Consider the following 16,455-nt stretch of genomic DNA (forward strand, 5'->3'; position numbering starts at 1 on the left):
CCCCCCCCCCCCCCCCCCCGCCGTATTGCATGAGGCTCCCCTGCTCCTGCCCTGCCACCGCAGGTGGCTCTGTTCCTTCGATGAGCCTGGCTGGAAAGAAAAGGAAGGAACTCTCTTTAACTGGGAAGGCTGGTTCTGTAGGAATTTTCTCTTTTCCGGCTCTGAATGTTTACTGGCTCAGTGTGTTCCAAAGACTTTTTCATATACTTGCTATACTAAGCATATATATATATATAATGGAAATGACAGCAAACACAGTATTTAGTCAACTTTAAATGATATGCCAGCATAAGATAAAATACTGAGTTTGCTAAATTCTGGGTTCTATTTTATTTGAGCACCCTGATTGGGCGGGGGGCAGGGGAGGGGTTGGGGGACCCTGAGGGACAGCCTGATGGCCCTTCTCTCAGGAGGAAGCTCCAGCCAGGGACAGGCAGGGAGAGGGTGGGCCCTGGGCCGTGGTCCCTGTGAGCTAAGTGAGGGCAGGACTGAGGCAGGTGCGTAGCAGGATTGCTTTGGAGCCAGACAGACCTGGGTTTGAATTCCAGCCCCACCACCTGGGAACAGTTACTTAACCTCTTTGAGCCACAATTTCCTCCCCTAAAAACGGACAGTAATAATTCCAAGATGCTTACAAGGCTTGACCAAGATGATTTATATTAAGTGTTTAGCGCAGTGCCTGGTACACACTAAGAGTTCATTCCGGGGATGTGGTGAAACCAGATAGGTTCTTGCTCAGGATTTGCGCAGCCAGCCAAGAAGCAACCATCAGGAGCTGCGAGGGGGTGGTGAACCCAGCCCAGAGAGCCGTCGGGGGGTAGCCAAGTGGGGGAGAGGAGTCCAGGACAGATCCACGGGTGGCAGCATGGTGGACCGGGGAGCCATAGTCAGAACCAGAAACCCAAGGAAGAGCAGCAGCTTGCTAAGAGGATGCCAAGGGACAAGCCAAAGGTAAAACCTGAGGGTTCATGGCAAGACACTGAGAAACCGAGAGCCTAAATCCCATGTCTGAATCGGAGACGGGACAGAGGGCAAGCTTCCAGAGTGGGAGGAAGCTGAGGTATCTCCATCTGCTCTGCTCCCAGGGGAGAGTGGAGCTCCGGGAGACCTCGGGGGTGTTGTCTTGGGGATACGAAACCCTGGTATCTGAGGGCTCTGAATACCCACTTGGCATATGAGCACAAGCAGACTCTTTTCCAAATGATATAGAATATATGTATATGACCCAACTCTAGGGTAAGTTTTGGCCTTAAATTGAGAAGAGGGAAGATGATTCATAGGTAGTTTAAAACAAAACTCATTAAACCATTTGCAGAAACAAAATCCACTGTCGGGGGTTTGGTGTAAACGAAGCCCAGTTGTGATGTAACTTATTCGCATCACCAACCACTCCAGGCAGCAGAAGTCAGCAGTGGCCCTAAGTTGAATCCAGATGAAAAGCTATATGTTGGGAGAATTATTTTCAAAAGACCCATAGACACTATTAAAGGTTATCAGTGAAGGCTAAGCATGTCCATTTCTAGGACGCTTTTTGATCCTATTGTCAATACATTTAAAAGGCTCAAAAATACTATTTATGGGAAATGGTTTGCAGGTCTTGATTAGGCATAATAGTGACTTTTGTGACGGTAACATTTTAAATTCTAGATATGAAAGCTAATCATTCAAGCCTTTCACCCAGTCAAGTGACAGTGACTGGTAAGCATGTTTCTTTTCCCTAAAAAGTTCTTTTACCTGGGAGAGGGGTGGGGGCAGATATAAAGAGATAGGTACATGAACAACTAACCAGAATATTGTAGTTAAACAGCTAAAATATAATAACATAAGTGTGATGAATATTTTAAAGGTGGTAAGCCCTACCATGCTTCTGGAACATCAGAGACAGAGATTGTTGCTGCAGGGGATCAGGGAATAACAGGGAGGAGAGCCAAAAAGTCATGGAACCCATCACTAAGAAGTGGGAGCCAAGCTGCCTAAAAGTCGACGAGGCAGAATCTGATTGGCTCTTTGGATGAGAATGTCGCTCCACGTGGAGAGGGTGGCATGGACAAAGGGATTTTGTCCTTTTTGTTAATATAGGGAACATTCAGTGGTACAAAGTAGCTAAAGCAGAGGTCTTCACCAATGAGATCAGGGTACGTTGCTCTCCAGATTGTGGCTTGCTGCACGGACAAGCCACAGAACCCATCCATCCTAAACAAATCCATGTGGGTGGTTTACGTAAGTTTGGCCTTCAAGTCCCATGGTTCCCACAGTTAGCCAGGCATCAGAATCACTTGGCATGCTTTTGGAAATCAGTTCTCAGCAAACATCCCACTCTCCCTGAGCACTTGGTTCCGTGGTCCAGCGTAGGACAGGAATCTTTATTCTAAACATTCCCCAAGTGATTGGGAGCCATCCCCGTTGGATGCACGGGAGCCACTGAAGAGGAAGGAGTGTCTCGTGTTTTGACACTGAAGCCAGCCCCCTGGGACCGGGTTCGTCCCCTCTGTCTGAGTCTCCATGGCTCAAGAGTGGTCTGGGTCGTTGGGGTTTCAGCCCCTGCAGCGGTGGCTCTGTGAGAGCTGCTCACACCCTGAGCCCAAGCTGCTGGCCTGCCTCCCTCCCCTGAGTTTGCTATTTCTGGTTTGAAGATGGGAAGTGAGACGGGCTTATCTCGAACCTGAGGAAGTCTTGAGTGACCAGCAGGAGGTTTTCTAAAATATATGTTTTGAACAGATTATTCTAAGTGTAGGAATTCCCCTGCAATCAGCCAGGTTTGGTGAGGGGAAGTCCCCCCAGAGGAGCTGCCCCGCGGCGGGAGGAGGGCTGCTCGGTAGGTAGTCCGTGTTGGGGTGAGGTGCATCGTGACAACGGCTGACATCCAGTGACCTTCACATCAAGTGGCTGATGGTGAAGCCCGCTGTGTTCATTCTTACCTTCTTTTTATGTAACAAAACACTTCCACATGCACCCTGTCACTGGCCCTCCCCACGGACGCCTGAGACACATTAAGAGATGCGTCATTTTTCTCCATTGCCAATGAGAAAGTGAAGACTCAGGGAGCTCAGGGTCTTTTTCTGTGTGGCCTTGCTTGGACCCACACCAAGGTCTCTAGACTCCTAGACCGGTGCTTTTGAAATTCCATCCCTCTGCTCAAAAGCCCTTAAACATGCAGAAATAAGCCAAACGGGAAATAGACGGGTTGTGTGTCCTGAGAAAAGCTCCCACCAGGACATGTTTTCTGTGTGCGTAAATCGGACTCCTATAGGAAGTCCTTACCCTTTGGCACATGTTATAAAACAAAATTTTCCATTGTTGGTGATGTTTGATATTTCCTGTCATAAAAATTCACCTTTGGAGTCTGTAGCTAGGTTTCATCCCTTCACCAATGCAAAATATAAGTCCAGACAGAAGAATGTCTGTTGCGTCCCTGAGGAATGTTTCCCTTAGGAATGTGGAAGCTGTTTATTGTTGGCCTTTAAAAAAAAAACAACAAACAAAAGGAACCTTAGGTCATCTCTAGTTGTATTATCTCTGTATTTGCAGCGGTCCTGCTGACTTAAAAATAGTCTGTGCTCTATGGATGTGTGGCTCTCTCCAGTTGTTCCTAAAGCCACATCTGGCCGGGCTGTGCATGTGGCCTGGGGAGGTGACCGGTTCACTCAGGAAGTAAGCAGGGAACCGGGGCGGGGGTGGGGGTGGGGGTGGGGGTGGGGGTGGGGGAGAGGAGAACTCAGAGCTGAATCTCAAGGTACGACTGCAGAAGGGACAGGGCTAGGTAGGGGATGCCACAGGAAGAAGGTGGCCCAAGTGCAGTGCCTGGGAGACCCCCAGGGAACAACAGCCTTTCCAGAAGGACGCTAACTGTGACAATTCAACAAGAATGTTAAGAATTCATTTTATACAGACTTAGAATTTTTCTGTGGATTTACTCTATGGAAAAAGGTGTGTTTCAGAATTGATCCGAGCCAGAGCTATGTGCTAAAAATCAGTATGCAGAGCTTTTAGATAGCGAAGGATGTTCTCTTTGGGCTTGAGTGCAGCTTTTTTTTTTTTTTTTTTTAAGATTTTTTATTTATTTATTTGACACAGAGAGCACAAGCAGGTGGAGTAGCAGCTAGAGGGAGAAGGAGAAGCAGGCTCCCTGCTGAGCAAGAAGCCCGATGTGGGGCTCGATCCCAGGACCCTGGGATCATGATCTGAGCCGAAGGCAGTTGCTTAACCAACTGAGCCACCCAGGCGCCCCTTGAGTGCAGCTTTAAGAAGTGCTATGGAAAGAGAACACACCGTGTCTGCTTTCATATTACTGTATCTAGGGCTTTGGGGGATTTTAAAAGTGATTTCAATCCACAACAATCTTTGCTCCATGTTTCCAAGATTGTATTCAAAAATGGCTTTTCCACACCTATGTATTCAACAGAAGAAATACATTTGGTGAGGATGTGGAGAAATTGGAGCCCTGTGCATTTTGGGTGAGCATATACAGTGGGGCAGCCACGGTGGAAAACAGTATGGAAGTTCCTCCAAAAGTTAAAATAGAGTTGCCATGTAATCCAGCAATCCCCCTTCTGGGTGTACATCCCAAAGAATTCAAAGCAGGGTCTCAAAGAGATCTGTGCATAGCCATGTTCACTGCAGCATGACTCACCATGGCCAAGAGCGGGGAGCAACCCAGGGACATCCACAGATGAATGGATATAGAAAACACGGTGTGTACATACAATGGAGTATTATTCTACCTTTAAAAGGAAGGAAGTTCCGACAACATGCTACACACATGAACCCTGAGGACATGATGCTAAGTGAAATAAGCCAGTCACAAAAGGACGAATGCTGTATGGCCCCACTTAAAGTATCTAAAGTGGTCAAAATCATAGAAACAGAAAGTAAGAAGGTGGCTGCCAAGGAAGGGGGTAGGAAGAAGGGAGAATTAGTGTTTAATGGGTATAAGGTTTCCATCTTGCAAGATGAAAAAGTTCTGGCGATCTGTTCACAACCATGCGAATACACAACACTGTTGAACTGTACAGTTAAAAATGGCTAAGATGGTTAATTTAATGTTATTGTGGTTTTTTTTTTTAAACACAATAGAAAGGAGGAAAGGAAGGAAGACATTAAATTTACTCTTTTTATTATTAGAATATATTCATTTCTCCTAATTTTGCTGAAGGTACATATTGAGAATTTATCGTAGCTCCACATCATGCAATATTCTCCCAAAGAAAAAGTCACCATGACTGACCTTAATCTATAGTTGAAGATTTTGAGGCCATTAGGTTAAATGAGACTACACTCACTTAGTGAGGAAGTGATCAGGTGGAGTGAAGAAGCCTGCGATCCACGTGGCCAGTGGCGCAGACCTGCTGTTTGTGCAGAGGCCTGCCCGGTGGAGGTGACCATGGGCTTCGGCACACAGTGGGAGAGAAGATCTGCTAAGTAGAGTGGGGTCGGATTACAGAGGGCCTTGAACTGCTGCAGGAGAATTTTGTCAGGATGCAATTGATAACTACGATGTAGTTTCTAGTGAAAATGATGAAACCGATGTTTTAAGAAGTTCACCTTGGGTAAGTCTCGGGAATAAAAGGCACAGCATAAGGAATATAGTCAATGATATTGTGATAGCGTCCTGTGGGAACAGGCGGGAGCTCCACTTGTGAATATAGCACAGTGTTATCAAATTACTATGTGGCGCACCTCAAACTTAAGGAACATCGTGTGTCAACTATACTTAAAAAAAGAAAGAAAAGGTACAGACAGAAAACCAGTTTACCTTGGAAGTGAGCTGTAGGATGGCTGGCAGGGAGCCAGGTGGGGACGGCAAGCAGGAAGACCACCGTGTGCATCTGGCCTTGCACCCAGCTCTGTGTAGCCCTGTTAAATAGTTAAAGATCTTGGAACTTTAGCTTTACTCATCAGCAATTTGCAATTCAGTTAAAAACCAATATTTTGAGTGCCTTTTCTCTGCCAGGTATTATGCGAGGTGCCAGGGATACAAAAACGGACTCTGTCCCTTCCCTAAAGGAAGTTACGGTCTCAGAAGGGCAACACACATGTCAAGACAGTGTGTATGCACTGAGGCCACATCAAACTGTAGCACTAAAATCCCTCCCATCCAGACAGCAGACACTGAAAACCCCAACTCCATAAAATGTGTGTAAATTATAGGACAGAAACAAGGAGTCCTCAACTGAGAGGGACTTGAAAATTGTGAAGGGAAAAGGATAAAACAGAAAATCATATCTTGGCAGACCCAGCTGGGACCCGGGATCAGGAGTAGGAAGAAAAGGGAGGCAAGAGGGACAGGAGATGGGTGAACATTGCTACGCTCCAGAATGCTGTGGAAGTACGAAGATTGGGATAGTAAGCCATTTTTATTCTGTCCAGTCATCTTTGCCTTATCACTTAATAACAAGGGTAGTCCTGGCAGAGGCAGCGCCAGCAAGGAGGAGCGAGGACATTGGCTTGACTGCTGCCGCACACGCCGTGTCCTATCGCGGCGTCAGTTACTCATCTGGAAGTTGGGGAAACCAGCACTACCCACCACATAGCATTGCCGTGAGGATTATATGAGCCGAGTCACGCGAAACAACACTCTGTGCCTGGCGCATTGTGATGCTGAGGGAAACCATCTTGCACTTGTGCAATGTTTTTCAGTTTATTCAGATAGTGCTTTTATGTATCATTTCACCTGAGGTTCACAGTAATGTAACAATAAGTTACTTGTTGAGGATTTACAAATGACCCCGGGCGATGCCTGTTACTATCTGTATTGGACAATTTGGCAGATGAAACATTGAGAAAGAAACTTGACCAAGGACTCAAACTACTAACAAAACACCAGAAATGATTTTTATGCAGCACTGTTATTTGAAGCCAAGTCTGCCTGCCCCAAAGCCCTGCTCTTGGACTATGTGTTGGTTGTATTTTCATCCATCCAGCCAGGAAATAGTGAGTGCCTGTGTGTGCCAGGCAGTGGCCGGGTACTAGAAATACAGTTAAGAACAAAGCTGACAAAATCACTGCCTTTATGTAGTTTGCATTTTAGTTGGAGAGACAGACAACACACAAAGTATATTAGATGGTCAGAGATGCTGTGGAGAGAAATGAATCCGGAAAGAAGAGCAGAGGTGGAGAGAGGGGTGGTTTTGAACGGGCTGGTCAGGGAGGGACTTGCCTGAGTCTCGTGTGCTTGGGGGAGGATATCAGGCCCAGGGAACAGCGACCCCGGACGGGGGAGACCCGGGCCAGGAAGAGAGCAGCCAACAGAGCCAGAGCTGAGTGACAGGGCTGGGAAGTGCAGAGTGTGTTTGCGGTGGGGTTGGGGGGCCCATCTTCAGGGTCTTGGCCTTTCTCCCCTGGATGGTTTGGAGTGGTGGAGTGACAGGATGGCTCTAGCTACTTTGGGGAGAATCACAGCTAGCGGGGAGGGGCTGCTGGGGTGACCTGGCTGGAGAGATGGGAGAGCAGTGAGAACAAGCCAGATTCTGCACCTGTTCTCAGGGGGAGTCAGGATTTGCTGATGAGCTGGATGTGGGATGCGCGAGGCAGAAGAAAAAGAATGACCTCTGAGTAGATAAAACGTGTAAACTTACTCCCATTTTACAGACGGGAAAACTGAGGTTGGAAGAGGATAAGCACCTGGCGCCAAGGTCATTTAGCTAGAAAGTCAGTAAAGCTAGGGTATTTGCCCAGGTATTTTTACTCCACATTCCTTAGGCTTTCACCGCAGGCCTCCTGCCCTACCTCACTTACCCACTGGAAGGCTAAGTCAGCTGACCCCACCTAGCCCCTAGAACCATCTTGTTTCTGTAATGATTAGTAAACATTAATCCACACTGTGGAAATCTTTCTCATGGTGCAGCTCAACCAGAGATAGTTTTCTAAGTGTTTATGAAAGCAACTCAGATCATTCAGTAGATGAAAATTTCCAGACAGCTTTATGCCACTACCTCTTGTGGAGGTTTAGCATTTTTTCAATGGAATCCCTTTCTCATTAGACTCCTGTAAATTGTGAGTTTGTGCGTTATCACCACTGGCTTATTCCCCCCCTTACTGATTTTCGTAGCAACAGCCAGATCAGATGGTAAAGACTTCTCCCTGGAAAATGGTGTTCAGTGGGTGTTTGAGGGAAAAAGTGTCATTTTCAGGGCTTTCTTGTGGACAGGAGGCCCAAGTACCTTTCTTTTCTTGGCGTTTCCCTCCTTTTGGCTCCGTAGCCACGGCTGAAAAATGATAGGATGAATGCCATCTGTCCAGGTTATGCCAGATCAGTGTTGGCTAAGGCAAGAGCAGTAGAACAGTTCAGCCGTTGGAGGGTAGCTGCTGGGCCTGGTAGTCCAGCAGCCGCTCCAAGGCTTCCGGTGGTTTAGTGGGGCTTTTTTGGTTTGGGTTTTTGGTTTTGGTTTTTGGTTTGGGTTTTTGTAGTCTAATAAGAAAGACTCATGCGTGTACAAAGTTTATATTTGCTTCCTCAAGACTTTCTCCCTCCACCCCTCTCCCCCAAGTACACACACCAGGAAAGTGCCCTAGACTGGGTGACCTCATGTTCTCCGCCTGCAAGCACTCTGACCACAGCATAGGAGGCCGAAGTACCAGACGGTATCCGGGTTCTTACACAGCTCACGCACATTTCTCAGACAAGGTGGCCTTTCTCCAGGGCCCCACTCAACCCCCCCCCCACCCCTCAGCATTGGGCAACAGACACACCTCCAGCACCGCACTCCAGAGGAATGCCCTGCTGTGTGGCATCGCCTCCCACTGGGGACGGACACACACTCGGGTGCACGCACACCTGCAATTGGCTCCCTGCTGCCCACTTGCCTGCACTCCCCTCGTCTGGACCACCTGCATTGCCGTGGCCAGGTGCTGCCTCTTTTCCCTGATGAATCAGTCAACAAGCTAGGGGTCTGCCAGGCATTGCCAAGGGTCTGGAGAGCTTCCGTCTGCTTCTAGACTTTGTGGTCAGCCCCAGGGACATTCCTCCCCTGCATCCGTTCATCCTTGAGGCAGCTCACTTGTATGTACCCCTCTCAGATACAGGCTCTGATCTTCCCTGAATGAGACTGAGGAGACGGAGGGTTGGTTGGAGAGACTGGTACCGAGGTGCCGCACCAGGGAATGGCGAGGAGAACTGAAATTCAAGGATGTTGTTTGTGCAGGTCGAGCTGACAGCAGAGCAATGGAGGATGAAGTCAGTGATGACTTGGAAAATCCCGTTACTGGTAGAATTAACAAGAAAGCAAAGTCAAAGAAGATAGTATGGGGACACCTGGGTGGCTCAGTCAGTTAAGCCTCTGCCTTCGGCTTGGGTCATGATCACAGGGTCCTGGGATCAAATCCCGCCATCAGGCTCCTTGCTCAGTGGGGAGTGTGCTTCTCCCTCTGCCTGCCACTCCCCCTGCTTGTGCTCTCTCTCTCTGACAAATAAATAAATAAATAAAATCTTAATAAAAAAATATTTGTAAAACAAACAAAAAAAGAGGCCAGTGTGCTGGGAAGGAGGAAGACTGGTTTGAGATTGCAGTGGGAGAGTGCTCTCTGCTCTTGCCTTTTGCAAGGACTTGCAAATCTGGATTTCTAGTAACTACCCTCAGGGGACAGGTCTTGTTTCTCAACTAAACAACTTTTTTTTTAAATGAAATATTTCTATTCCTAATTTTGTACTAAGTCTTCAAAATCTGACATGCCTTTTACATTTGCAGCCCATCCCATCTGGACAAGCTGCATTGCAGGTAGTCCACAGACCCGTCCAGCCCCAGACCATGGCCCCAAGCTCTGCATACCAGGCCCCATGGCTTCCCTCCTGTCACTTCAGCCAGGCTGCTATCGTGAACAACTTTTTAAAAGAAACATAGTCTGGGGGCACCTGGGTGGCTCAGTTGGTTAAGTGTCCGACTCTGGATTTTGGCTCAGGTCACGATCTCAGGGTCATGAGATGGAGCCCCACCTCGGGCTCTGTGCTGGGCATGGAGCCTGCTTAAGATTCTCTGCCTCCCTCACCCTCTGCCCCTCCCCCCACTCCATTTGCACACGCACACTCTCTCAAAAAAATTAAAAATAAAAAAATAAAAGCAACACAATCTGTAAACTGAGCCTAAAATTCTTACACTAAAACAATGATAACTATTGAGAAAGATTTGCAACAATGGGTGGTGATCAACACCATGAAAATTAGTTCTAGGATCATATTACATGTGTCAGATTCTTAAGTTTTCCTCACCACGCATGGACAGGACTACAATTATGATGATGAATTCAGGCCAAGTAAAGGAAACTAGGGAGATACAGGGAGTACCTCCAGCCCCTCCCTCACCCAACTGTGGCAGGGTCCTTCTCTAGCCCGGCTCCCACCACATGTGCTGCCATCATCACAGAACCCTCTTTTAGGGAGTCCCAACCATGAATCAAAGATGCTAGGAACTTGACACACACCACCACCTCATTCTCCAAAGAGAAAGAAAATAGTTTGTACAACAGAAGGAGGAAGCTCAGAGAGAGGAAGTTGCTGGGTGTCCCATGCCTGTAGAGGGGCAGGGCTAGAATTCAGACCAGGTTCTGGGACTCTCAGACCCGTTCTATAGTGTTAGGGGGCCTGTCTTCAAAACCTGTTGCTTCCTACTCAGAATCCTGAAGGAGCTGCCCCACTGCTCACTGTAGATCCTTGAGGCACCCCTACCCCCCACTTTACTTTTCAAGTCTCATCTTCTATTAGATGGACGGGTGTCCATATACCGTGTGCTTCAGATCGAGCCACATTTTGTTCTCAAGAGTCATCTCAAGTATCTTAACAAGCCAGCTACTACCACGAAGGCTTCCTCTGTCTTCTTCACAAGGAATGTTCTTTCTCTTTATAATTCCCTCTGCTGGATGACAGATTAGCCATGGTGAGAGTAGCCCACTGTCCCAGGAAGAAGAGAAATCTGAATGCCAAGGTGGGCAGTCCAGAATGCTGTACCCATCCTTAAAAGATCTTCTCTCCTTTTTGGCAAAGGTGCTATCTCATTCCTAACCCTGGTATCGTAAGTTCCAACCTTTTCATATTATGGACACCTAGAAAGAATGACTACGTGTTTCCACTTAGGGCACTATCAACACTTTTTGATTTTAGTAGCACCACTGCCTTGAAGGTGAAAGATGGAAGCCACACACTTTTTAAAAATGATTATATTTTCATTTCTTTATCTCCTCAAGCTTACCAACACAGGACTTAGAAATATGATCTGCGTTTTATGTATTTTATGTCCACTGTGGAGCACAAATTGCCAGGCAGATCACACATAGTTTACTCAGTATCCTAAGTGACAAAATAATGCTGTGTGTTAACATCGGCAGTCTTCTCTGAAATGCTCTCCTTCCCACTCACTGTAACACTCGACCCCGGCTCCGCGCATGACTGCTACCTTTGGATCGATAGATCTGTAGGCGTTTTCTAAAGATGCCTTATTCTGGGTACGACACAAATGATTGCTTCCCCTTGGGGGCATGTTCTCAAAGGTCATTTATTTTGTCATTAAAATGTTTTTTTTGTTAGCTGTGTCCTTTTAACCATAAACCATGCCATTTCTTTTCTAGTTTCTTCAGATGGAGGTGCAGAGTCTGCGGCCTTAGTGGATGACAACGGCAGTGAGGAGGACTATAGCTATGAAGACCTGTGCCAGGCCAACCCCAGATACCTACAGCCGGGTGGGGAGCAGCTGGCCATCAACGAGGTACTGGGGTCACACTCAACAGTGGTGAGCCTTGGATGCTCCATTTTCAGGGGGCAGAATCACTTCAGACTTTGCCCTCTTGGTTCTTCTTTTCCTCTCTCTCTCTTTTTAAAAAGATTTATTTATTACAGAGCGAGCGAGCATGAGTTGGGGGAGGAGCAGAGGGAGAGAATCTCAAGCAGACTCCCCGCTGAGCATAGAGCCCAACGTGGGGCTCGATTCCTTATCCCTGGGATCATGACCTGAGTCGAAATCAGGAGCCGGACGCCTGGCTGACTGAGCCACCCAGTGGTGCCCCCCTTGATTATTTCTTACCAAACATATTCTAAAACCTAGAACTCTGACATTCTAGCATTTTCGAGGATCGTTTAAGTTTTCCAGATAACTAAAGCTCGCTCACCGCTCTACTTAATAAAGGCAGCGACTGCTGCTTGGTGTTTGGGGAGTGCTTTTCAGTTTACAAAATGCTGTTCCTAACATTATCTCAGAAAGATCTCACAGCCAATCTAAGAGGTAGATGTTAAAATTGCAGTTATTACCCGTATTTTAATATTCTGAAACTAAGAGGCTGTGTCATTTGCTAGTAAAAGGCAGAGCTGAAATTAACCACATATTTCTCACTACAAATCGGGTGTTCTTTCCACCACTGTGCATCTTCAGCCCTTTTTATGGAAATCTTTCCAGAAGGCACTTACTAGCTTTTGGAGTTCTTGAATTGAGCTTGTGGAGTGTCAGTTCTCAGTGAGTTAGCATCTCCGTTAGTAATACCAGTTGTTGCTGTAGAATATGATGATGTCCCGGGGTGCTGAGGGGACCTGCAGCCATCCACCCCTGTGGCTGACTAACAGGTGAGTTGTGTCTATCCTTTCCTTTTTAAAGTAGCTGTTAAATATCTGTAGATCAGGCTGTGTTCTCTTGAATGGTTGTAGATGATAAAGTTAGATTAAAATTTTATTCAGACTGTGAATGAAGTCTGAAGAGTAAGTTCTAGCGGAAGTCGTGAGGGTTTGGCAATAAAGTATGTGCATAATCATTAGAGGCCTGGCTCCGTGTTGTCTGCTCAGAAACCATTTTGGGGGTGAATATTCCAGATATTCACATTCATTAGGTAACTGACATATAGATCAGTGAGCCATTTTTATACTGTCTTATAAAAAAAAAAAAGTAGATTTGGGGTTTCCTTTAAGAGCGTATAAGAGATGCCCACCTCATTTTATTTTCCATAATACGGAAACTCATTTTGTGTAACAGTCAAACGTGAAGTATTGACCACAAGCCAACAGTGTGTGCAAGTATGAGGTAGAAGGTGTCCATGCCCCTCCTGGGAGAGCACGTCCCTTGCCCTTCTGCCTGCCTGGTTTTGCACTAAGCACGTGTCCCCATTACAGCTGATCGGTGATGGCAGTGTGGTCTGTGCAGAAGCCCTGTGGGACCACGTGACCATGGATGACCAGGAACTGGGCTTCAAGGCAGGAGATGTCATCCAGGTTCTGGAAGCCTCTAACAAGGACTGGTGGTGGGGCCGGAATGAGGACAAGGAAGCCTGGTTCCCCGCAAGCTTTGTCAGAGTAAGTGTGCGGCGCTCACAAGCCCTTCTCACGACGGGTCTGTGGGGGAGCGGTAGAACCGTGCTGTCAGGCTCAAGTCCACTCAATCAGTGCAGGTTCAGTTCTTTGTAATCATTTAAATGAAAGCTTTCAGAAATTAGACTGGATTGAAGGAAACATTCCAACCATGGTCATCTGGTTGTTTGGCATTGCTGCCATGCTTGGAGCCACTGGCCCAGCCGTGGCTCTGCCCAGTACTTGAAGACTTAGCCTCGGGCCAGGCTGTCTTCCTCACAGCCTGGAGAAGTGGAAACCTGGGGGGCCTTCCCCCCAAGTCACTTGTCACCTGTGTGTGGCCCGCAGTTGCGTGTCAATCAGGAAGAACTGTCGGAGAATTCCAGCAGCACCCAGGGCGAGGAGCAGGAGGAGGATGCCAGCAAGAACCGCCACAAACACTTGGAGAGCAAGCACCAGATGAGGACCAATGTCATCCAGGAGATCATGAACACTGAGCGGGTGTACATCAAGCACCTCAAGGACATCTGTGAGGTAAGACCCCAGGCCCTGTGGCCTGGCCACGGTGGTCCTCAGTCAGACCCTCATTTTATATACTTACTTTTTTGTAGTCTTCCCTTCTCCTTGCCCCTTTCTGCCCATGTGGTCCCTGCACAGACTCCGCCCTCATTAAATACTTATCTGCCCTGGTGAGCATCAGTGGCTCTCTGTTGTAGTCAGTTTTCTTTTCTGGGCACTATGCAACTATCTCTCTGAGGACTGACTTCCTGAGGTTATTCAGAGTGAACGACTTTCAGAGGAGGCAACACCTTTTCAGTGAAACCCACGTAATTTTACAAAGGTCTGTCACTGTTTACAATCCCATTACATCTAATCACTGACTCACAGATTAGGTTCTGAGTCATGTAGATGCAGACCAAAAAAAAAGAAAAATCGGTTTTACTTAGTGACATCCTAGGCCATGTTCTGCAGTGTCATGGTATTCTACTGTGCGGTAAATTCTGTTTCTCCCGTGATATTCTTTGTCTCTGTGGGTTCTGTACGAGCCTGATGCTACACTGGTGTTGGCCCTGTCTCCTCATTCCGCTGTCCTGGCTGTGAATGCTGAGTTCTGCACTCTCAGCTCAGCTGCAAACATTCAGCGCTGAAGACAAGCTGAAGCGAGACAAGTGCCCATTTTGGAATTGGATTAACTGGCCCCATAAAGATTGAGCGATGTTTATCTTATTGATGCTAACAATCTTGTTCCATGTAAGTGTCTAGTTAAGGGAGTTTCTTTAAACTGCCATTTTAGGAAAATAAGTCATGGCTAATGATTGTTGAGCTTTGACTTTGTGCCATCCCTCAACCTGGATTAACTTCTACAAACGCTCTCATCAGCTGGTCCTATTATCACCACCCCCCCCCATTACAGATGAGGGAACTGAGGTACATAGCAAGTAAAGTGGTGGGGTTGGGATTTAAACCAGTCCTGCCTTAGAGCCTGTATTTTGAACCTTTACATTGTCTTTCTGTTAAAGTTCATACCAAATAGTCCTCGGTATGTATTTTATCAGCCAGGCCACTTAGGCTGTGTAATTACAAGATGCTGATGTGGGGATAAGTATTACACATATTTATGGCCTTTCCTTCCCACCACACTAACTCCTACCCCAGCCATAGTACAACTAGGGGGAGAATGAATAGTACTCTAATCCGTGCAGGCCTTGGATTAAAGATCTGCAGCTTTATGCTCTATATAGAAAGTAGGTGATGGTGGAATCCTTGGGTAAGATCTTCTTGGCTCTTTGCCGTGACACTGAGCCGGCTGCATGAGCTGTTCAGCAAGCTGTGGCTTTCTGTATTTGACAGGTCTTCTCAGCTGTGAAATGAAATTAGGGATGGGAGAATGATTATCTTAAGAGTTTAGGAAAAAGTGTGACAGTCCCAGTGTTGGAGCTTTAATATTTGAAACCAAGCAACTTTGTTTCAGGAGCATAATCTGAAAACTTTATTATATAGTTTCTTGCTTTACACATCCAGCCACATGCACCTGTTCTCTTCCCTTTTGTTTTTAAAATATTCATAGCACCGTGGAGTCACGGAGGTATGTTTATCCCAACAGGGACCCGTAGGGTTAAAATAATTTTCTTTCATTAAAATCCCTTCCAAGATAATGGCTTTGGGCCCCAAAAGCTATATTATTCAACTAAATAATTTCTGTGACTCTGCAGATTAATTTTTAAAAGTTTACTTTGCTGTTTTGCAGGGCTATATTCGACAGTGTCGCAAGCACACGGGAATGTTCACTGTTGCACAACTAGCCACCATTTTTGGAAACATTGAAGATATTTACAAATTCCAAAGAAAGTTCCTGAAAGACCTTGAGAAACAATACAATAAAGAGGAACCTCATTTAAGTGAAATAGGATCCTGCTTTCTTCAACATGTATGTCACCTGTTATTTCTTATTAATATAACATCCGGTTAAATAATTTTGAAATGTTTCTCCATTCTAGAAAGGAGTCCTTCTTGTTCTGTTTTGTTTCTTGCTTTGTTTGCTGGATTAATCTCCTAGGGAATGGAGACGTCAGCTGTAAATTAAGTTGCTTGGCTTATATGGTTAGTCTTTACCTAAATACCTCCAGATTTCAGAATCTTCCCGCTTTTATGCAGCTTTGAGGGTTTTAGGAGGTTGTGTTTGGAGTAATTTCTCATAATACCTATTAAGGGACTATTGTATGTTAAGCAGTGTTTCCAGGGTTTGCTTATATTAGCTCGGGTACTGCTACGGAGAAGGTATGATTATTTTCCCCATTTTCCCCATGCAGAAACTATAGCCCAGAGAGTAACTGACACAAGGTTACACCTGAGTAAGGGGCAGGTGTGGATTCAGACCGAGGTGTGTGGCTCTGGGACCCCTGCTTGGGGCACCGAAAGTGCCTCAGAACAGTCTTGTGATCATGGCGAGCTTAAAATTGGGGAGCGACTGCCCATGTCTAATACTAAGAGGTTTCAGAGGAAGGAGACTTTATTCCCAGCCCAGTGGGTGTAATCATTGGACTAGTGACAGCAGTGACGACAGCTACCTCCTCCGGTGGCGGTACTGACCACAGTGACTACACAGAGGCAGTGGAAGCCGAGTGGACCCTCCGGAGTGGGTTAACTTTAAACAGCTGAAAATAACGCTGTAGTGGCCGCAGCAGCAGGAAGATCAGCCCCAC

At 46.6% G+C, this 16,455-nt stretch overlaps 1 protein-coding gene across 3 annotated transcripts in view; it reads left to right on the forward strand.

The window, feature by feature from the left end:
- The window catches only part of SPATA13 (spermatogenesis associated 13), a 78,615-nt gene that overhangs the window by 52,002 nt on the left and 10,158 nt on the right, over nucleotides 1-16,455 (forward strand). For all 3 annotated transcript variants that reach the window (XM_044913218.1, XM_021678233.1, XM_021678234.1), the window contains 4 exons: nucleotides 11,554-11,690; nucleotides 13,079-13,258; nucleotides 13,601-13,786; nucleotides 15,501-15,680. In XM_044913218.1, coding sequence (XP_044769153.1) covers nucleotides 11,554-11,690; nucleotides 13,079-13,258; nucleotides 13,601-13,786; nucleotides 15,501-15,680 — 683 coding nt within the window. The remainder of the gene's footprint in view (nucleotides 1-11,553; nucleotides 11,691-13,078; nucleotides 13,259-13,600; nucleotides 13,787-15,500; nucleotides 15,681-16,455) is intronic.

This window comes from Neomonachus schauinslandi, chromosome 3 (genome assembly GCF_002201575.2).
Source record: "Neomonachus schauinslandi chromosome 3, ASM220157v2, whole genome shotgun sequence".
NCBI classification, from domain to species: Eukaryota; Metazoa; Chordata; class Mammalia; order Carnivora; family Phocidae; genus Neomonachus; species Neomonachus schauinslandi.